The 17,352-nt window shown below is 37.1% G+C and overlaps 1 protein-coding gene across 1 annotated transcript in view; it reads right to left on the bottom strand.

The window, feature by feature from the left end:
* LOC130447104 (dynein axonemal heavy chain 8) overlaps positions 1 to 17,352 on the bottom strand; it is an 85,952-nt gene that overhangs the window by 28,506 nt on the left and 40,094 nt on the right. The window contains 14 exon segments of the mRNA XM_056783761.1: positions 641 to 825; positions 883 to 1,179; positions 2,526 to 2,663; positions 3,808 to 4,023; positions 4,776 to 4,943; positions 6,727 to 6,903; positions 7,962 to 8,184; positions 8,239 to 8,465; positions 8,531 to 8,849; positions 11,825 to 12,041; positions 13,239 to 13,468; positions 13,529 to 13,799; positions 13,853 to 14,026; positions 15,049 to 15,211. Coding sequence (XP_056639739.1) covers positions 641 to 825; positions 883 to 1,179; positions 2,526 to 2,663; positions 3,808 to 4,023; positions 4,776 to 4,943; positions 6,727 to 6,903; positions 7,962 to 8,184; positions 8,239 to 8,465; positions 8,531 to 8,849; positions 11,825 to 12,041; positions 13,239 to 13,468; positions 13,529 to 13,799; positions 13,853 to 14,026; positions 15,049 to 15,211 — 3,005 coding nt within the window.

The following is a 17,352-nucleotide window of genomic DNA, read 5'->3' as shown; positions in this document are numbered from 1 at the left end:
CTATGAACATGTTGCTTCCAATACCCAACAAACTAATTTGTAAAAACAGCAGCTTGGATCTTTATTGTATTAAACTCAATCTGATTGCTTCTACCTAATTCCAAAATGTTTTCAAGATGCATCCCTGAGGAATACCGGCGTTGGCCTCAAATCTTTCTAGGTGTGACTCATTGAAGCTTCTGAGCCAGTCGATAAGTGCGGGTCACAAATCTTCTCCAATTGAATAAAACTTGAAGAAGCTCCCAAAATATTAAAATTAACTTTCGAAATTAGATATAAATGGCTCAATTCTAGTACAAGCAAATACTTTTTGCAAAATAGAAATAAAAATTTCGTTTTATAATAATTAACGATGGAAATATTTTCGTCTCGTGCGAGACGGTAAACCAAGGACACGACGACCTCTAGGAAGACCTCCAAAAAGATGGATGGAGTCATGGACATCAACATCTCAAGGATGACAAGTTGGAAACTACAGACCTAAAGCCTACAATACATTGAAGAAGAAGAGAAAAATTTCTTTTGGGCTCAAGACACACCCCTATATGAAAAATCAAATCCTCAAACTCAACATTTGTTTTCAAAATATGTCAAAATTATCTAGCAATAAGAATGTGCAATCTAACTCATACTGTCGTACCTAAAGTATTTGTGACCCAAAGTGGTAACAATCAAATGGTTATCCTTCTCTTTCTCTTTGATCCAAAATTTCCCTTGACTCTGTGGGTCGATCAAAAGCGGATACCTCGATGCCGAAGTTACGATAATACCATTTTCGACGGACAAATCATCGTTAGGCAAACCTTGAAGATTCCATTCGCCGATCTAAAACATCCCCTTTCTAAAACGACTACGAATTCATTTCTCGAACGTGTAACTTACCGTAGCCGAATCAGTTAAACTATCGATAATATTGAGACTCAAAGTAACCGGCATTTTACGTCTAACCAATGAATCGATCCACGATTGTTGCATCAACTGTCTGAATTCTTGATTAAAGGGACCGGTGTATCCCAAGAAACCAGTTAGGAGAATCACATCGCCGACAAGTCGCTCGGTTTCAGCTTTGAATTGAGCCAGTTGATCAGTCCATCTCACTCTCTCGCCCGCCAATCCGTCTATAAGCGCTGTGGCGGCGTCCATTTTATTTTTCACTTTCATAGCTTCATCAAAGATTTTCTGAAAACAAATTATTATTACACGGATAGACGCCATGTCCATGCTGTGCATTTGGTGCATAGGCTCCAATTAATCTTTGGTAGCTCAAAATGGGACAGAAGGTTTATGGTTCGCAACGATTAATAACCACCTACTATCATAACCAGGTACTTCTTCATTCAATTCCTCTTGTCTGTGTGTAAACTTTACGGTATGATGGTTTGCTCCTTCTTCTTCTCCATTTGATCGATTCTTTACTTTTAAGACATTCGCTGGCTACAAATTGAATCTTTCTCTTCCCGAAATGTCGAGTCCGGAAATTCTATAATGTCCTGTCCATTTAGGAAACAATATCTTGTTTAAATCTTTGTTGAAACTCTTATAGAAAACTTCCTCTAGTTAATACATTCTATTCTTGTCTTCTGATCATAGTTACTAAATAAGATGATCGCTACATTTGAGGATCGCTTACGTTTTTCATTCTCGATACTTTTTTAGATCATCCGCAGGCTACAAATCGAATCTTTCTGTTCCTAAATGTCTGAGATCCTAAGATTCAGTATTGTCCAGTATATGAATGTATCATTTTCTCACAGAACCCAGTCGTCTTCTTCCATTACGTTATCGAGGTGATAGTGTCCATTTAGGCAATAATATCAGGGATCACTTCATGTGGTTAATTCATTCTTTTCTTCTCCTCTGGTCGTAATTTCCATCGCTCTACTACATCATATTAATTTTTCAATCTTTGTTTCAATAGTTTTTTCTGATCCTTTAATTTTAGATCATCCACCAGGTATAGATCAAATCTTCCTGTTCCCAGATGTCGATCCAAGGCATTACGTAGTGTCCCTCAGTCAACTAGCTCCTAAATGTATTCTTCTCCCACAGAACCCACAGATGTCTTCTGGAGAAGTTTATGTTCGTTTAGGTGACAATATTTTTTTAATCTTTGTTTAAACTAATAAAGAAGCCTTCATCTGTTTATTGCTTTTCTTTCCATCACTTTTGGTCATAGTTTCTTAGTTGTATCATATTATAGCTCATTTTAAAATTTTTTCTTAACTGTTCCATCCAGTATTTTCACTCCAAACTTCTCTGGCGACCTCATCAGTGTATCTATGTTATTCCCGTCTAGTTCCCCTTTTACATCAGCTTCTGGGAAGATTTTAGACTCTTTGGCAAGTTACCTTAAAATATTTTGTGCATCTAATTGTTTTGCCTCCAAAAGAGGGCTAATTGACTGGGGTTTTTTGTTCCACTTCATAAAGTTAAGCACTACTTCTTCGAGGTAGCTTCTGGGTAACTGAAGTGCCTAAATCTCTATAAAAAATCTATTAGAAGTGTCAACTATCAAATAACGATACCTGTTTAAAAGTCATTGCTTCTTCGTATTGTTCCTGACATTGTCTTACTTCTTCTTCTTTTGTCCGCAATAGCTCCATAGCGCTTTCAAGTTCGTCTTGAGCTCTAGTAAGTTTCGCCTGTTGAATTGCTAGATTCGCCTATGTTTTAACAAAAAAAACACTTGTAGAAAAACATGTGAATGGCTTTAATTATTTTGGAAAAGAAACAATAGAAATTGGAATTTCTGGTGCTTCCATGTCTTCCAAAATTTGAAAAGAGTATATCAACATGTATCGTTGTACAGTAAGCACATTAGTCAAGGCTGTGTAGCCGCCCTTTACATGAACTAAAGGGAATTTCCCACAAAAGTAGGAAGAGGAAAAGAAATGGCAGAAGGTGTTTTTATTGGAGGTATGAAAATACTTTTATGTATCGTCAGGACTGGTATGTCTAACTCTGAAGCCTTTTCCATACCGACTAAAAACCTCTTCTATCTCTGGCTCTTGTTTCCCCCGCGGAACCGCCGTTAGGCACTATTTCGCAAGGGGGGATCTAGCTCTTCCTTCATTTACTTCCACTATCCCAATTTTGCTACTTCTTATTTTTGTCTCTTCAGCGCGTAGTTCTTTCCACACTTCAACAGCGAACATCCTCGTCGCTGTCCATGCAATTTATGATAAGCTTCCAATATATTTCCAGGCGTTATGTTTTCATGTTCATGTTTTCACTTATAAAGGTATTCCCTAAAGCATCCATGTCCGGAGATTATTTGGGTTAGATAATGATTAACCTATCTATGAGGCAGGTTAAGCCAGGTATAAGTTGGTGAATCCAGCTTCTCTTGGTCTAAGCGTCCTAAAACATTTGCCAGCGGGTTTTCCGCTGTTTTCTCCTTAGATCTTTTTTCTTTCGCCAATGGGGAGCATTTTTGATGCTTTCCGTCATGATTCCTGCTTCTGAAATACATCGGCCCAGATGGCAATGTCATATGTGATCACTAATGTGACAACTCATGACAACATAGCTCTCTTGGACTTCCTACGTTCGGCATATGTTCGGATAAGATGTTCCTCACTCCAAAAGCCTTTATACCTGCAAAATCTGCTTGAAGATCAGTCTGGCATCGTTCATCATTTCCAAGTAACGTATAAACAGAATTTGACCGCGTATTCTCCAATTTGCAGCTCGATAATCGCCATGTGCTTTGTGTGTGTGTGTGTGTTTATGTGTGAGTGAGTGTGTAAAAAACCTATTCAGATCAGAATAATAATGTTTCGTTCAGAAACAAGAGATAAGACTTACCTTCAAAGGTAAAACCTCTCTGTTTACGTCAAAAAAGGATGCCATAGCCAAAGTCCAAGAAATTAGACCTGCTACATTACCACAAGCCGTTTTAGCAGCTTCGTAAGTATAAATGGGATAATTAAAGTACGGTATGAGTAAATCTATTATTTCGGCATTTATGGTATCTTTCGGATAGTCTTGTAACTTTTTTAAGAATGCTGATTCGGCCATCACCTAAAACACGATTATAAGAGGTACTTTGAAAAAATAAGATGAATCATTTTATCAGAAACAAGGTAAGAACATAAAATTCAAATGATCCTTTGTCCACCCCAATTGTCCACGACAATAGGAGCACTTATCCTAAGAAATTCACAAGGCGGAGGACCTGAGCGCGAATGATCTTTAAGCGTCAAATCTCCACTATTGAAACAATTCTTCGTCATTCTTTCGCTTGCTCCCGCGGCTGCTTTAAACTCTTGTTTCCAATAATGTCTCAACAGTTCACGAATCTATCTCGGATCTTTGAATGGAAGGCCCAGAGACGTCCTCGTCGATCATAATCGAAAAGTTGTTCTGTGGATGATTAGTTGTTCTATAAAAACTCTAAATCATTCTATCCCTTTATGACCAAAACGAGTTGTGAGCATCAAAAAAACAATTTTGTATATATATCATTCGCTTCTTCAAGTCAGATATCCTCTAAAAGTGTCACGAACAGCAGCTCTTGAAACATGTGAACATCGACAACACGAACTTGAAGAGAAGACTGAAGAGGACGAAGCCTTTTGAGTTAGTTACCTAAGTGCTTAGTGTAAAAGCAAAGCGTCGAATTTCACATATTAGTGTTAGTGTAGACAATACTAATTGTAGTTATAATAAATGAAGAAGTTTTGACCGAGTAAGACGCTTAGATTGATGGGGAGATCTTCCAGGTTATCTTAAAATAAAAGTCAGAATGGAACAAATAACTATAACCAACTTACTTTTAAAGATTCGGCCCAAGATGGAAGCAAAAAAGTTTTTTCTGGATCCGGTTTAACGGGTTCCAATTTTCTCTTGAAATAAATCAAAACGCAATCCATAATAAGTAAAATCAAATAAGGAGGTTTACCCAATTTTCGTACGGTTGCTATATCTGCCGCTTTTATAGTCTGAAAATGGATTATTTTTCGTGATGAATCGTTTTGATTTTAGGTCTTTTTGAATCTTCAAGAAAAGCATATAAAAAGATCTAACATATGAAAAATTAAAGAAAATTATATAACTATTGAACATCTCTTTCGATTCAATAAAATGGCATATGGCATCGATCAATTGACTTCTGCTTACATTTGAATAAGCTACGTCATTCAGATTGTGTTTGATAGCAATAAATAGTTGACTGCCTCAAATAAAGGTTCGGTTCAAAAACATCAAGCCTACTTCTACATCTCCCTATTCGTGTAATTTCCATTTAAGTGAAAAGCACATCATTATAATAGATCCATCTTGTTCTTTCTGCCACAACTTTCCTTCTTTTTCTTTAACGTATTATAGACCTTAGACCTCTAGTTTCCAACGTTTCATCCTTGAGATGTTGATATCCATGAATCCATCCATCTTTTTGGAGGTATTTCTAAAGGTCGTCGTATCCCTGGTTTACCGTCTCGTGCAATCTTTGCTAATCTTTCTCTGGTCATCCTGTCCACGTGTTCGTTCCAAGCTCTTCTACGTTTACGTCCCCACCAAGACTATGTCTTCTACCTTACATTCGTGTCTTATGTCTGTGTTTCTATTTCTGCCTCTTAGTGTGTCTCTTTTGTTGTCCGCTCTTGTTTCTATAGCATATGTCAATATGGGTCTAACGCAGGTTTTGTATATTTGAACTTTTGTCCTTTTATTGATGCTGGTATTATTAGTTAATGTCCAGGAGTGCGCCTGCTATTCGATTGACTTTGTTTGCTTGTCCTTTTACTTCATTTATTCCGTTCTGGTCTGCGCTGATTTGTGTGCCTAGGTAGTCAAATGAAATTACCTGTTCTATGGTGTTATTTTCTAGGGCGAGTTTGCACCTCATTGGTTCTTTAGAGATGACAAGATTTTAAGTTTTTGCGGTGAATACTTGCATGTTAAAGGCTTTAGCTTTTACGTAGAATTATTATGGGAGCTGCTCCTCATCCTCTAAATTGATATTCCACCTCTTTCGTGGTCGACTTCTACTCAGTCTACAAATTTGAAGATTTATGTATCTTTCTCTAAATCCGCCGAAAAATTTTATTTTTTGTAGTCTCCGATGGTTGTTTCGTTTTTTAAATTTCTTCATTTCTGATGTACAGGTCATTATAGGTTTGATTGCTGCTTTCTAAATTCAAATTTCTTGTCTTAGATGGTTGCTTCGCCGTACTTCGTCCTGAGACATCCCGCGGCCTTATTTGATCTATAGTTTAATTCCTGCTTATGTCAATTTCATTCTCTGTTGTATTATTTGACCTTCTACTTCTAATTTGCATCGAATGGGTTCTTTTGATGTTGTTGTCAAGTTACTCCTAGATCAATTTTCGTAATAATTTCAGTGCATCAGTTCGATGTCCTTTGAAAGATAGATTGAATCTGGGAAAGTGTCAAAAGTCGTAGAGATTGTACGGAAAGTGATAGAGCTGATCGACTTGGTGTTGTTAATTGTTGCTATAGCATCCATTTCTAACTGCATCACTCAATTTTTTCTAATTCTTTCGCCTAATATCTCGGTTTTTATTCAAAGGAAACATTATTCTCACTCTGTTCCGTGGATACACTCTAACACACCAAAGACTAAATTAGTTAGTCAATCGACGCCATAGAAAACCAAACTAAGTTGATGATATAATCTGACAAATAAATATTATGATGATCTGTTTCAAATTGATGTATACAATATAATAAAACCCCGTTATGAGAATGGAGAATAGAGCTTACTAGTAAAGCAGCTTCGGCTGCGTCGAGTGCCGGTTTAGCAGCCATCAATTTACTTTCGGCTTCTTTTTGATCGACGCTTATGAGAGCCACTAGATTTTCTGCTCTATCTTTTACCACCAATGCTTCTTCTTTAATTTTATTGGCGATTTCTGAAGCTGCCATCACTTCCTCTAATACCTAGAAAACAAATAAAGGAAACGTTATTATTGAGCAGTTACGTGTTTATTTCAATTATGACGTTTTCCTTTTCAACTTTGGGAAAATGACGAAGTGCTCAGAAAACTACAAACACTTGCACATACAAACTCAACTACTTATATTGAATATTCATTTTTCATAATAGTCACCATCAACATTTGAACATTTTCGAGTCCCGTCATCAACGTTTGCGTTTCCAAGCGTTTTCCAACATCAAAGTTATGGAAACTAATGAATGTCTAGTGGTGGTAAATCGAGGTTGTACGCTGAATAATCTACTACTTCCTAATAAAACTCGAGTGACAAAGAGAACTCCTCGCCGACGTCTGAATATTAATTATGTTTCATCACTTTGTATTTATTGTAATTTATTAAGCAATATCGAAGCTAATTAAAGCTGCAAAGGAAGAAGTTATCAAAACTTTGTAACGTCATTTCGTGGTTATATGTCGGTTTGACTCCAAAGTTCAGATGTCGAATTACATCGGCGACAATTTTCTTTAATAAAAACTAAAAATTCTGCTCCAGCCGTAGAATGCGTGGTGGACGAACTGCTGGTTCTTCTAGAACTTAATCTGCTCTTCCAAATACTAAGACGTTACCAGTATTTTCCTTCTAACAATACGGTGGACCTGCGCGGATTCCGTTTCCAAGAGAAAAATAAATTACTCTCAACGGTGCTATTTAGTTGGCTTCTCGCTTCGATACCATCCCCTTTATTGATTTTAGCGTATCTCTCTCTCTCTACCGATGCCGATACCGAAGGTGGGGTCGCACTGGCTACAATATCCAGCCCTTATAAATAATAGTTTCGGGATTGGGTATGGTAACTAGATTTTGCATTTAAACCGAGTTATTTTTCTGGTTATACTCGGAGAAGAATTCGTTTCAACTTAAAGAAGTTGCGCAAAAAGTTACTTAAACAACAATACCGTACTGATATAGGAATGCCGTCTTTGAAGATGATAACTTGGATCACGAAACGCCCGTCATATAATGTAATTATGAGTGTTGATGTAGTGATTCACTAAACTTACCCCTTCGGCTTTTTCGGTCGCAGCTTCCATTTCAATTTCTTTTACCGCCAATTCTTTGCGCAATTCGTCGACGCTAGCGGCAGCTTCAACCAATTTTTTCAATCCCGTTTTCATCCTTTGGGCCAACACTCCGATTTCATCAAGTTTTATCTTATATAAAACTTTATACGCCGCCAAGAACGATATGAACGTTTTCGGGGTCACGTAAGTCCTTCGTCGGAACCTGAATTAGAAATAAACGCGTCAAAAACACAATTTTTTTTTCGATATTTTCTACCTGTTGTAATATTCTTCGCAAAAATTGCTGACGCCGTCGTGAATTTCTGCCATTATTTCTATGAGTTCTAGTTTCACCTCCGGAGTTGAGACGACGTTATACTTTTGAAGAAAATGCGACGATACTTCTATCAGAGCATCTTCCGGCCATTTGCTGAACCAATCTATGGTGCAGCCTGATATTAATCCGGGGAATTTCAGTGCGCGACTCCTAAATTTTTCTCCGACCTTTAAAAGTAATACAAACAACGACAAAAATATTCGTAAGAAGAAAGAAACAACGTTAAACTCACTGGTGAAAAACATAAAGTGACATGCAAATTACTTCTAGCTCTAGTTATGAAGAAATCATAGAGATTCTCTACGGTAGGAGGTTTTTTCGGTAAAATTTTCTTCATAATAGGAATCAGTTCAGATTGTATCTCGTCTAATTCATCTTTGGCGAAGAGATTTGCAATTTCGCCGGAGCTTAGGATATTATTGACGCTCTCCAAGAAGGTTTCTTCTTTAATTTCGTTGTCGGTGAATATGAAAGTCATTCCTTTGCCGTCTAAACCGGCGGCTCGGTACAAAATTCTCATATCGTCCATTAAATTACCCACGTTGTAAGATCTAATGAGATAATATAAAAGTATGAGAAGAAATTTACTGATACAGAAAAAGAATAAATAAGAAATGAAGATTTGGGAATCAATATCTGGGAAATCCCATAGAGGAAAGTTCCAAGGGCCCAAGGCTGGCCCTGGCTTGGCCCAACTCTCTAGGACTCTGGGCCAAGCTTGTAAGCCAGGCTTGGCCCAATATTGGTAACACTCTGGAGTGATAACGATGGGCCAAGCTTGGTCTCCAAGACTGGGCCAAGCTTGGTCTCCAAGACTGGGCCAAGCTTGGTCTCCAAAACTGGGCCGTGCTTAACTGCCAGGACTGGGCCAAGGTTAAATACCAAGACTTATTCATTACATAACTTTTCCTTCTTTATCTTTATTTCATTTCTTTATTTATTTTTTATTCATTATGATTACTGCTATTACTTTCTAAATTATTACTACTGCTGTCAAAATCGCATTCACTAGACTTTATAGAATCATTATCCAAATTATGATTATTAAACACTTGTAAATTGCACAAGTCTGTACCACTATCGTTAACTCACAGAGCTGATGTTCACACTTAAATAATTTAAGCTTCGCCCGTTCACACTGAGTTAGTTTTTTTCTCTAATCAAGGCACGCAATCTTTGAACTCGAAGATACGCTTCAGACATGGCTACTTTTAGTATTGGTAAATAATAAAAAATGTTATAAGAAATACACACACTGAAATAAATAGAGATCGAATTGATCAGAGCCACAATAAAAAAAAACTATGGCTGCCGACGGAGTGTTGGCCGAAAATACTTGAACCCAAGCTTGGGTAATCATTGATATGGCCAAGCCTGGATCAACCAACCTAGGCCCGAGCCTGTGTTGACAATAAATGGGATACCCAGGCTTTTACAAGCTTGGGTGGCCAATGAATGACCAAGGCTGTGTATCCCTGCCTTGGCCCGAGCTTGGGTAATCATTGGTATGGCCAAAGCTGAGTTAAGTAGCCTGTCCCGTGTATGGGTCAATACAGGTACGGCTAAGCTAAGCTTCCAAGGACTGGCACAGGCTTGGCCCCTTTGTCAACTCTGGGGTTTCCTGTATAAGATAACTCTCGAAATGACAACGTAAATATGTCTAGCAAGGGATCGGAACGTTCTATGTCCCAATATATCAGAAACCGTTAAAAATACAGTCAAGGGAGAAATTTATGACCAATTTCAAGAAGTTTTCAGGACAAGTCAAAATATTAAAAGGTCATATATCGGTATAAAGCGCCAGAGAGAGACAATCTACTAAATTGAAAATCGGTCTCATTGATGCCTTGATCTTGCTTCTGATAGCGCTGTATCGGGATCACCCCTAGTTATGGAAAGTTAAATCTAAATCAAATTTCACCTAGGACAAATATTATTTTGTTTATTTAGTTGATGCATGTTCAAGATATTTGTGATCATTCTTTCTATTTTCTAGATATTGCGTAGTTATTCCCATGTACTTTTTTGGACAATTTAAACACGGTATGGAGTAAATAACATAAAAATTCGTTTGTATTTTCATTTTTATTTGTTAAATTCATAAATAACGGGGATTGCGACTTTCTAATTTATGATATACATTGATACTGTGTTTAGATAAGATAAATTTTAGTTTTCCAGATAATTGGATTGTATAAAGTGAAGCAATCTATATCTTGTTGATTTGTAAATATAGTTTTACTGGGGTAGATGTAGCCCAGTCGCATCGCCCCGGTGAGATACAACCGCATCGGATCTAGGCGACGTGAATGGGTTTCAAGTGTGTCCGGTTTCAGATGTCTCCGATTTCCAGAGTGGAAAAAAAGAATCTTGTGCCTATAGAATTCAATGTTATGTGCTTTAGAACAACGACTGAAAGAACACATACAATCAAACCATCCAAACGCAGATATTGTCACCGCTGTTGACTTTAATGTTCACCACGTCAGCTGGTGGAATTTTTCCAACACAACTAACGATGAAGGCTATGAAGCTGAAGATTCATTCAAGGACTGACCCAATTTATCAATGAACCAAGCAGAGACCCCAAACAAAATGATGACTTTGCTAGTTTCTGACAATAGACCCTGATCTGTACAACGCAACCGTATCAAATGTACTGAAAATATCAAAGGCTTGGCATACCAACCTCCCAAATGAATTAAGATCGTACGGTTTGTTACCATCATTTAATGGCTTTCTCAAAGACCAATGCATCCAGGACGTTATCGATGGACACCTCGGAAAGGCTCAAGGTCAACGCTGGTGCTCCTCAGAAATGCATCTTGTCACCTACTCTATTTCTCCGGCACATCAACGATTCACTCGACAAAAATGCAAACCCGATCTATAGCACATGGTGTCGTCGTTCAAGTCAGCCGCCCAATAAACTCGCCTAAGATGCAAATCCATACGCAGCAACAGATCCCCATCATGAATACCGATCTTGAGAGCATTCTGGAGTGAAATAGAAGCAATCTGATTGAGTTTACTGTAGAAAAGTCTTAGACTGTGTTTTATAAAGACCGCTGACAGACATAAAAGATCATTATCACCGCAAATTCGCTTGTTAGGTGTTGAGGTTGGAAGCAATATGTCCTTTCATAGTCAGATGACTGAATTAGCTAAGGCAGCTTCACACAAACTTCCTCTTTACGACTAAGCTTCGCAATAGCTTCTAATCCCCTACAAGTTTCAGATTGCTACCACATTTGGAACGCGGCTCCCAAGAATATCCTGAGGATGGTCGAATCAAAACAAAAGAGAACATTTCGACTTATAGGAGATCCAGAGTTGATCAGAAACTTGAACAGATTAGAGCATAGAAGAAAGACGCTGACTAGACTCTGATATAGCGATACAATTACGCAGAGGCTATTCCGAGCTGTCCAACATAATCTCACCTAGAACAGTCCTTCGCCTTCGCCGTTAATTAATCAAAGAAAATAAAGAGTTGAAGAAAACTCCACGTTTTTATATACATTACCTTGTGAGTTGTATCTGGAAACTTTCGTAATTAGCCATAAAAGTAGATAGACGTGTCAAACTCTGTTTTCCCGAACCACCAACACCAACAAGAAAAGCGTTACCGCGTGGCGTTCTGATTATTCTAGAAATGATCATCAAGTGCACCATGGCGTCATGGAAAAACACCATATCCATTGGACTACCTCGAATAGCGTCGTTATACGAAGCCATAAAAGCTAGAATAACAAACAGTATACAATATAAACGAAAGAAAATGAGGATCTCGTGGAGGAACCAAATGATGGAGAAATCTTGGAACTGATAGAAAATTTGAAAAACCATAAGGGTGCAGGAGGAAATGGGATCCCGGCAGAAATTATCATGTACGGCGAGGAAGATAAAGAAAAAGGAATATATGCAGAATAATAGAGAAAATTTGGAATGAAGAACAAATGCTTGAGATCACTTTTTGATGTGGTGTACAAGGATTTGGTTAAAGTTGGATCATATATTTACCATTAAAACTATCATGGATAAAAGCTATGAGCGAAATCTAGTCCTTCATATTATGTTTATAGATTTTGAGCAGGCTCGTGACTGAGTAGACAGAAATAAAATGTACGCTGCCTGTAATCTACTGGAAATTCCGAAAAAAATTGTAAATTTAGTCAAGATGACATAAGATAACTCACTTAGAAGAGTAACGATTGATGCAATTGTATCAGACAAATTTAGGATTGAAATCGGATTGAAACAAGAAGATCCAATATCGACAATGGCTTTTAATCTGGTGTTGGCAAAACAACAAACAAAACAGCAAATAATTGCATATGCAGATGATTTAACGAAATGGAAAGATCATTCAGTAAACTAGAAGAGGCTGCAAAAAATTATGTATTAAGAAGAAACCAAAAGAAAACAAGATATAAGATAAAAATAAAAATGAAGATCAGACAGAAATAAATAAGGTAATAGCCGAAAGAAGTAAAATCGAAGGAGTTATTTAGAATAGAATACGGAAGTGAAAAATTAGGCTGAAAAAACAAAACTGGTTATATAGTAAAGGAAAATGTTGCGGAAAATTTTTGGAGGAATATAAACAAATGAAGGACCATGAAGAAGAACTAGCAAAGAATTGAAGAAGATACAGAAAAGTCCAAAGAGTAAAATGGTTGGGGCATACTAAAAAGATGACGGGAAAAAAATTTGCAAAAAGAACCGTTGAAGAAGGGAAAGGATGTACAAGAAGAAAGAGAAGGCCAAAGAAATAATAGTTGCATGCAGTTTTTAAGGATATTAGAGAGGTAGAACCGAATTGGAGTGCAAAGTACAGAATCGAAACCTTTGAAGAAGAATTGTGGAATTAGTTGAAGACCGATTAGGAAAGAAAAATAAGTCATGGCAGTATAAACTTGTGGTGAAAAACAACTCACTTAATAATTTTTCTTTGAGAAATTCCCAGCTCGGTATCTCCTCGTATATTTTAGGAGCGTCGAAGCAAAAATCTTCCGGTTCGTCCCCAGTCGCTTCGGGTGGTTCCCTGAGAAAATCTACCCAAAAAGTTTCTTCTTCCGGATAAAATTCAAGATCATCGCCGAGTTCTTCTTCCGCTTGCTTTCTCAACGCTTTCGTGAACCATTCACGATCGGAATCTTCAGTAAAACTTCAAAAACGAGAAATATAAGCGAAAAGAAGAAATATATAGGCGAATTTATCGTCATACCGATCGGATATAACCCTCGTGCATTCATGTCTCCACAATTTAAGCATTTTAGCTTTATCGGGACATTCTAGAACTTGCACCGTCAATATTCCCTGCCATATTCTCGAAAGGTCTCGAAGATTAAATACGTAATGGAATTTCGCGGGGGTCGGTAGCATCTTTTTCTTGGTATTTTGCCACAAGTGTCTTGTGAGCGGTACAAGTTTCGGTATAAATTCGGATATTTCTTCATTGAATCGTTCCAAACAGAAATATCCGCAAGCTATTTGACCTTGAAAACGAATTTTTGAACGAATATTGGTCAATTTATCGAAATGTACTTACTGAAAATTACGTCCATAGCTGATGTGCTGGGTAAAGTACAATTGAAAATGCAAAATTGCCTCTTGAGTCTATGAGGTATGTCGTTTCTTCCGCCTCCGGGATGAATCATTGCCGCCAGAAACATCACATCGGCTATCACAGAGAAATCGCCGGGTTTATCCAAACTATAGAAACCTAAACAATAAAAAGATCGATCATACTGGTGTATGGCGGCCACTGCCCGAGACTATTTCCCAGAAATGTCTTCGAGTGGCTGGACAAATGTTTCTTCATTCTGTTATGATGAGCCTCATCTTTGACATCCCATAAAAATCACTCTATCGACGGGCAGTGACAACACTCACAATTTGGAGAAGCGTCGTCTGGAAAAGCCGTTTTTCCATTTACAGGTATTGAAATTTTACGATAATGACACTAGCCAAATGTCGCCCATAAGTATCTCAACAGTTCACTGTATATCTGGTGTAATCTGTCAGCTCCTCCATTTAGATATTGGGTTAGTCCTCAGCTATTTAAATCTTCCATGATATTTCCCATCTTCCTTTGGTCGGTAAATCTCCAGGGTGATTTCTATGACCTACACCAGCGTATCCCCACACTGCAGATGCATACATCATAATGGTAATAAGGATGGTTTTTGGTCTTCAGTTACTTATTCCGATGAATCCTGATAATCGCTTTTCTCGTCTTGTCTATTAGGTAGACTAGCGGTCCTCAAATGTCAATTTAAGATGATTTTTTCTCTCATAATTTCTCTTTTTGAAATTCAACAACAATCTTCGATTCAATACACGACCGCTTCCTGAAGTCTTTGCGTTGCTTGTCTGATGGTACTTCTACCTCCAACTATTCCATTACGAATCCCGTCTTGTAGAGCTTGATCAGGAATCTTGTGTTATTGAGGTAGTTACGCAGAAGCTTCTTCAGTGCTCTAAAATAACCGTTTACTCTCATCTTGATTATCAAATCTTCGTATCGGATACGGATACTGACATCAGTCGTCCCCCCTCCGTTTTTTTCAGCTCTGTACCTACCAAACTGCGACAGCCAAAAATAACACCTGAGATATTTGAACTTTGCTGGACCTAAACCACTCCTCGAGGAATAGTCTCAAGTTACAATGTTATAGGGAAAAAAAACAATTTGTTTAACTTCGTTATACTAGTAAGCGTAGATAATAATGTTGATTATTTTACCTCCTGTTTCCATACACTGCCTAACGATTTCGTTCGTTATTTGATCGCCCCAATCATTAATTACAGGCATATTAATGTCGTCAATAAAAACGGTCAAAGTTTTACCAGCTGGCGGTCCATATGTTGTACCAACTCTTTTGTCGACGTAGGATTCGATAATTCTCTAATAATAATTAATTAATTAATTGAGTTCTTTTATACCTTGATTATCATTAAGTGATAATTTATTCTGTTTAATAAGAATAAATCATTTCCTTGCTTGTGAATTTTTGATAATTTTTATCTTGAGCTGATATATTTTAGTTGTCTTTCATTCGATGTCTGACTTAGTGCAAAGCAATTGATTTATTTTTATTATATTCGTGACAATTTGTTTTTGTAATATCATATAATCAGTCCTATTTAATTTATTCCAATTTAAACATTATATGGAGTATATAACAACTGACTTTCCTCCTTTTGTTATGTAAATTTGTAAATAACGGGAATAAAATATTCTCTGATTTATAACAACATGGATGTTGTGTTGAGATAGGATACATTCCAGTTTTGTGAGTTAAACTATAATACATCTGACACTGACTTTAACATTGAACCGATATCACCTGCAAATATCAAGTCAGTTACTCCCAAATATTCTGGAATCTTTAAACAGCACAATATTAAGATAGTCAGTCAAGCGTACAGTCAAATACTTAATATTCAATCTTTTTTTACTAAAATAAAAGTTATAATACCAAACCAATAAATTGCCTAACGTAATAAATAGAATTCCTTGTTTAAATTGTGACAAGAAGTAAATTGGTCAGTCGAAGAGGTCACTCACCAATTGGACAACCTCCCACAAAAGCGATAACAAGTTATATCCAGGTGTCTACCATTGTCTGCCATCAAGTCTTAACAACTGAGAAAAAAACTACAAAAAACGTCTATTTTTAAAAACATTTAAATCCCCTTAGTGCAATCGATGCATATCTTCATTCATAACGACCTAGCCTATAAAAATTTAATGTCTTTTATGAATTAACCAATCAATATCAAAAATCATTCACAACAACGTAACCTTATCTAACCTATAAAATTTCATTGTCATCCATAACCTAACCAATGAAAATTAATAACCTTTTGATTTGTTCACGTTTGTAAATCATCTCGATTTTTGCCTCTTCTAATTTAAAGTAAGCTACGAAAAAATATTTTATTGATTTAAATGAAATAACTAATATTCTTGATATTTTTACGTCCTGGAATATACACAGTGTTTCAACGAAATAGTAACGTCCGTCAAGAGTATTCCTCCATACAATCCAACAACCTATTTCAAAAATTTGTTTTAAATTTTCAAATACGGTGTCAATTATCGGCAATCTGTCGAAAATAATCAGCAGCATCTGGAGATAGAAATACGAATATTTTAGATTTTATATTACTCCACAAAAAGAAATCCACAGGCTAGGGATACGGTCACTAGAACCTTTTCTATAACTTCTACAAAGTCTTCGGAAACTCTGAGTCAAAATTTTACGAGTGTAGCATAATGTGGGGGGATTATGTACTGTTCGAAAGTTAGTTGAGAGTTGGTGCGGATTAAAATTCTATTCGGGCACCGAACCTGTCGAGTAGAACACCATTCACTGCATCATTGCACGTCAACCTCGCTATCAATCTTCTTCATACTTCTCTATTAGGGAATCAAACCTATATAACTATCAATATTTCTCGAGCAGGCTAATTTTATCATTCCTTTCACAAACGCACTTACTTTTTGTCTTTCCACCACCCTAAACTCGAAAAAATAACACGCGTTCCCTCAGCTCATATTTCTCAACAAAAAAAAATGTATAAGCTAAATTTATGTTATGTAATGGATTCAAGTATGTGTGTGTATGTATGGATTTGAGGTCTCGTATACATTGCGACCTAAAGGATCTATTTTATCCCCCTTACCGGCTGGGATACTGGGGAACCCTTTGTTTACAGCTGATCCATTAATTTCCCTCCTTTTAAAAAGTCTAGAATGTGGGATGGCTTTAATTTCCAGGGATCTTCGTCTTCTACTTCAAGGTGTAGTGCTCTGGAGTTCCTTAGTGTTTCATACTTCGAGTGAATGTGGATAGAAGTTTCGTCCTCTGTGCAACAAACGCTGCACGTCGCATTATCTGCTAGGTCTAGCTTCTTCAAATGTTTGTTGAGGCGACAGTGCACAGTGCCCCCCGATAGAATTCCTATTAGTATTCGTAGATTGTTCTTTCTTAGATTGATACATTCATCAGACTTACTCTTGATTATAGTTTGCCTGTCTCA

This window comes from Diorhabda sublineata, chromosome 7 (assembly GCF_026230105.1).
Source record: "Diorhabda sublineata isolate icDioSubl1.1 chromosome 7, icDioSubl1.1, whole genome shotgun sequence".
NCBI lineage: Eukaryota > Metazoa > Arthropoda > Insecta > Coleoptera > Chrysomelidae > Diorhabda > Diorhabda sublineata.
Note: the sequence above shows the minus strand (reverse complement) of the source record. Positions and strands in the feature narration are given on the sequence as shown.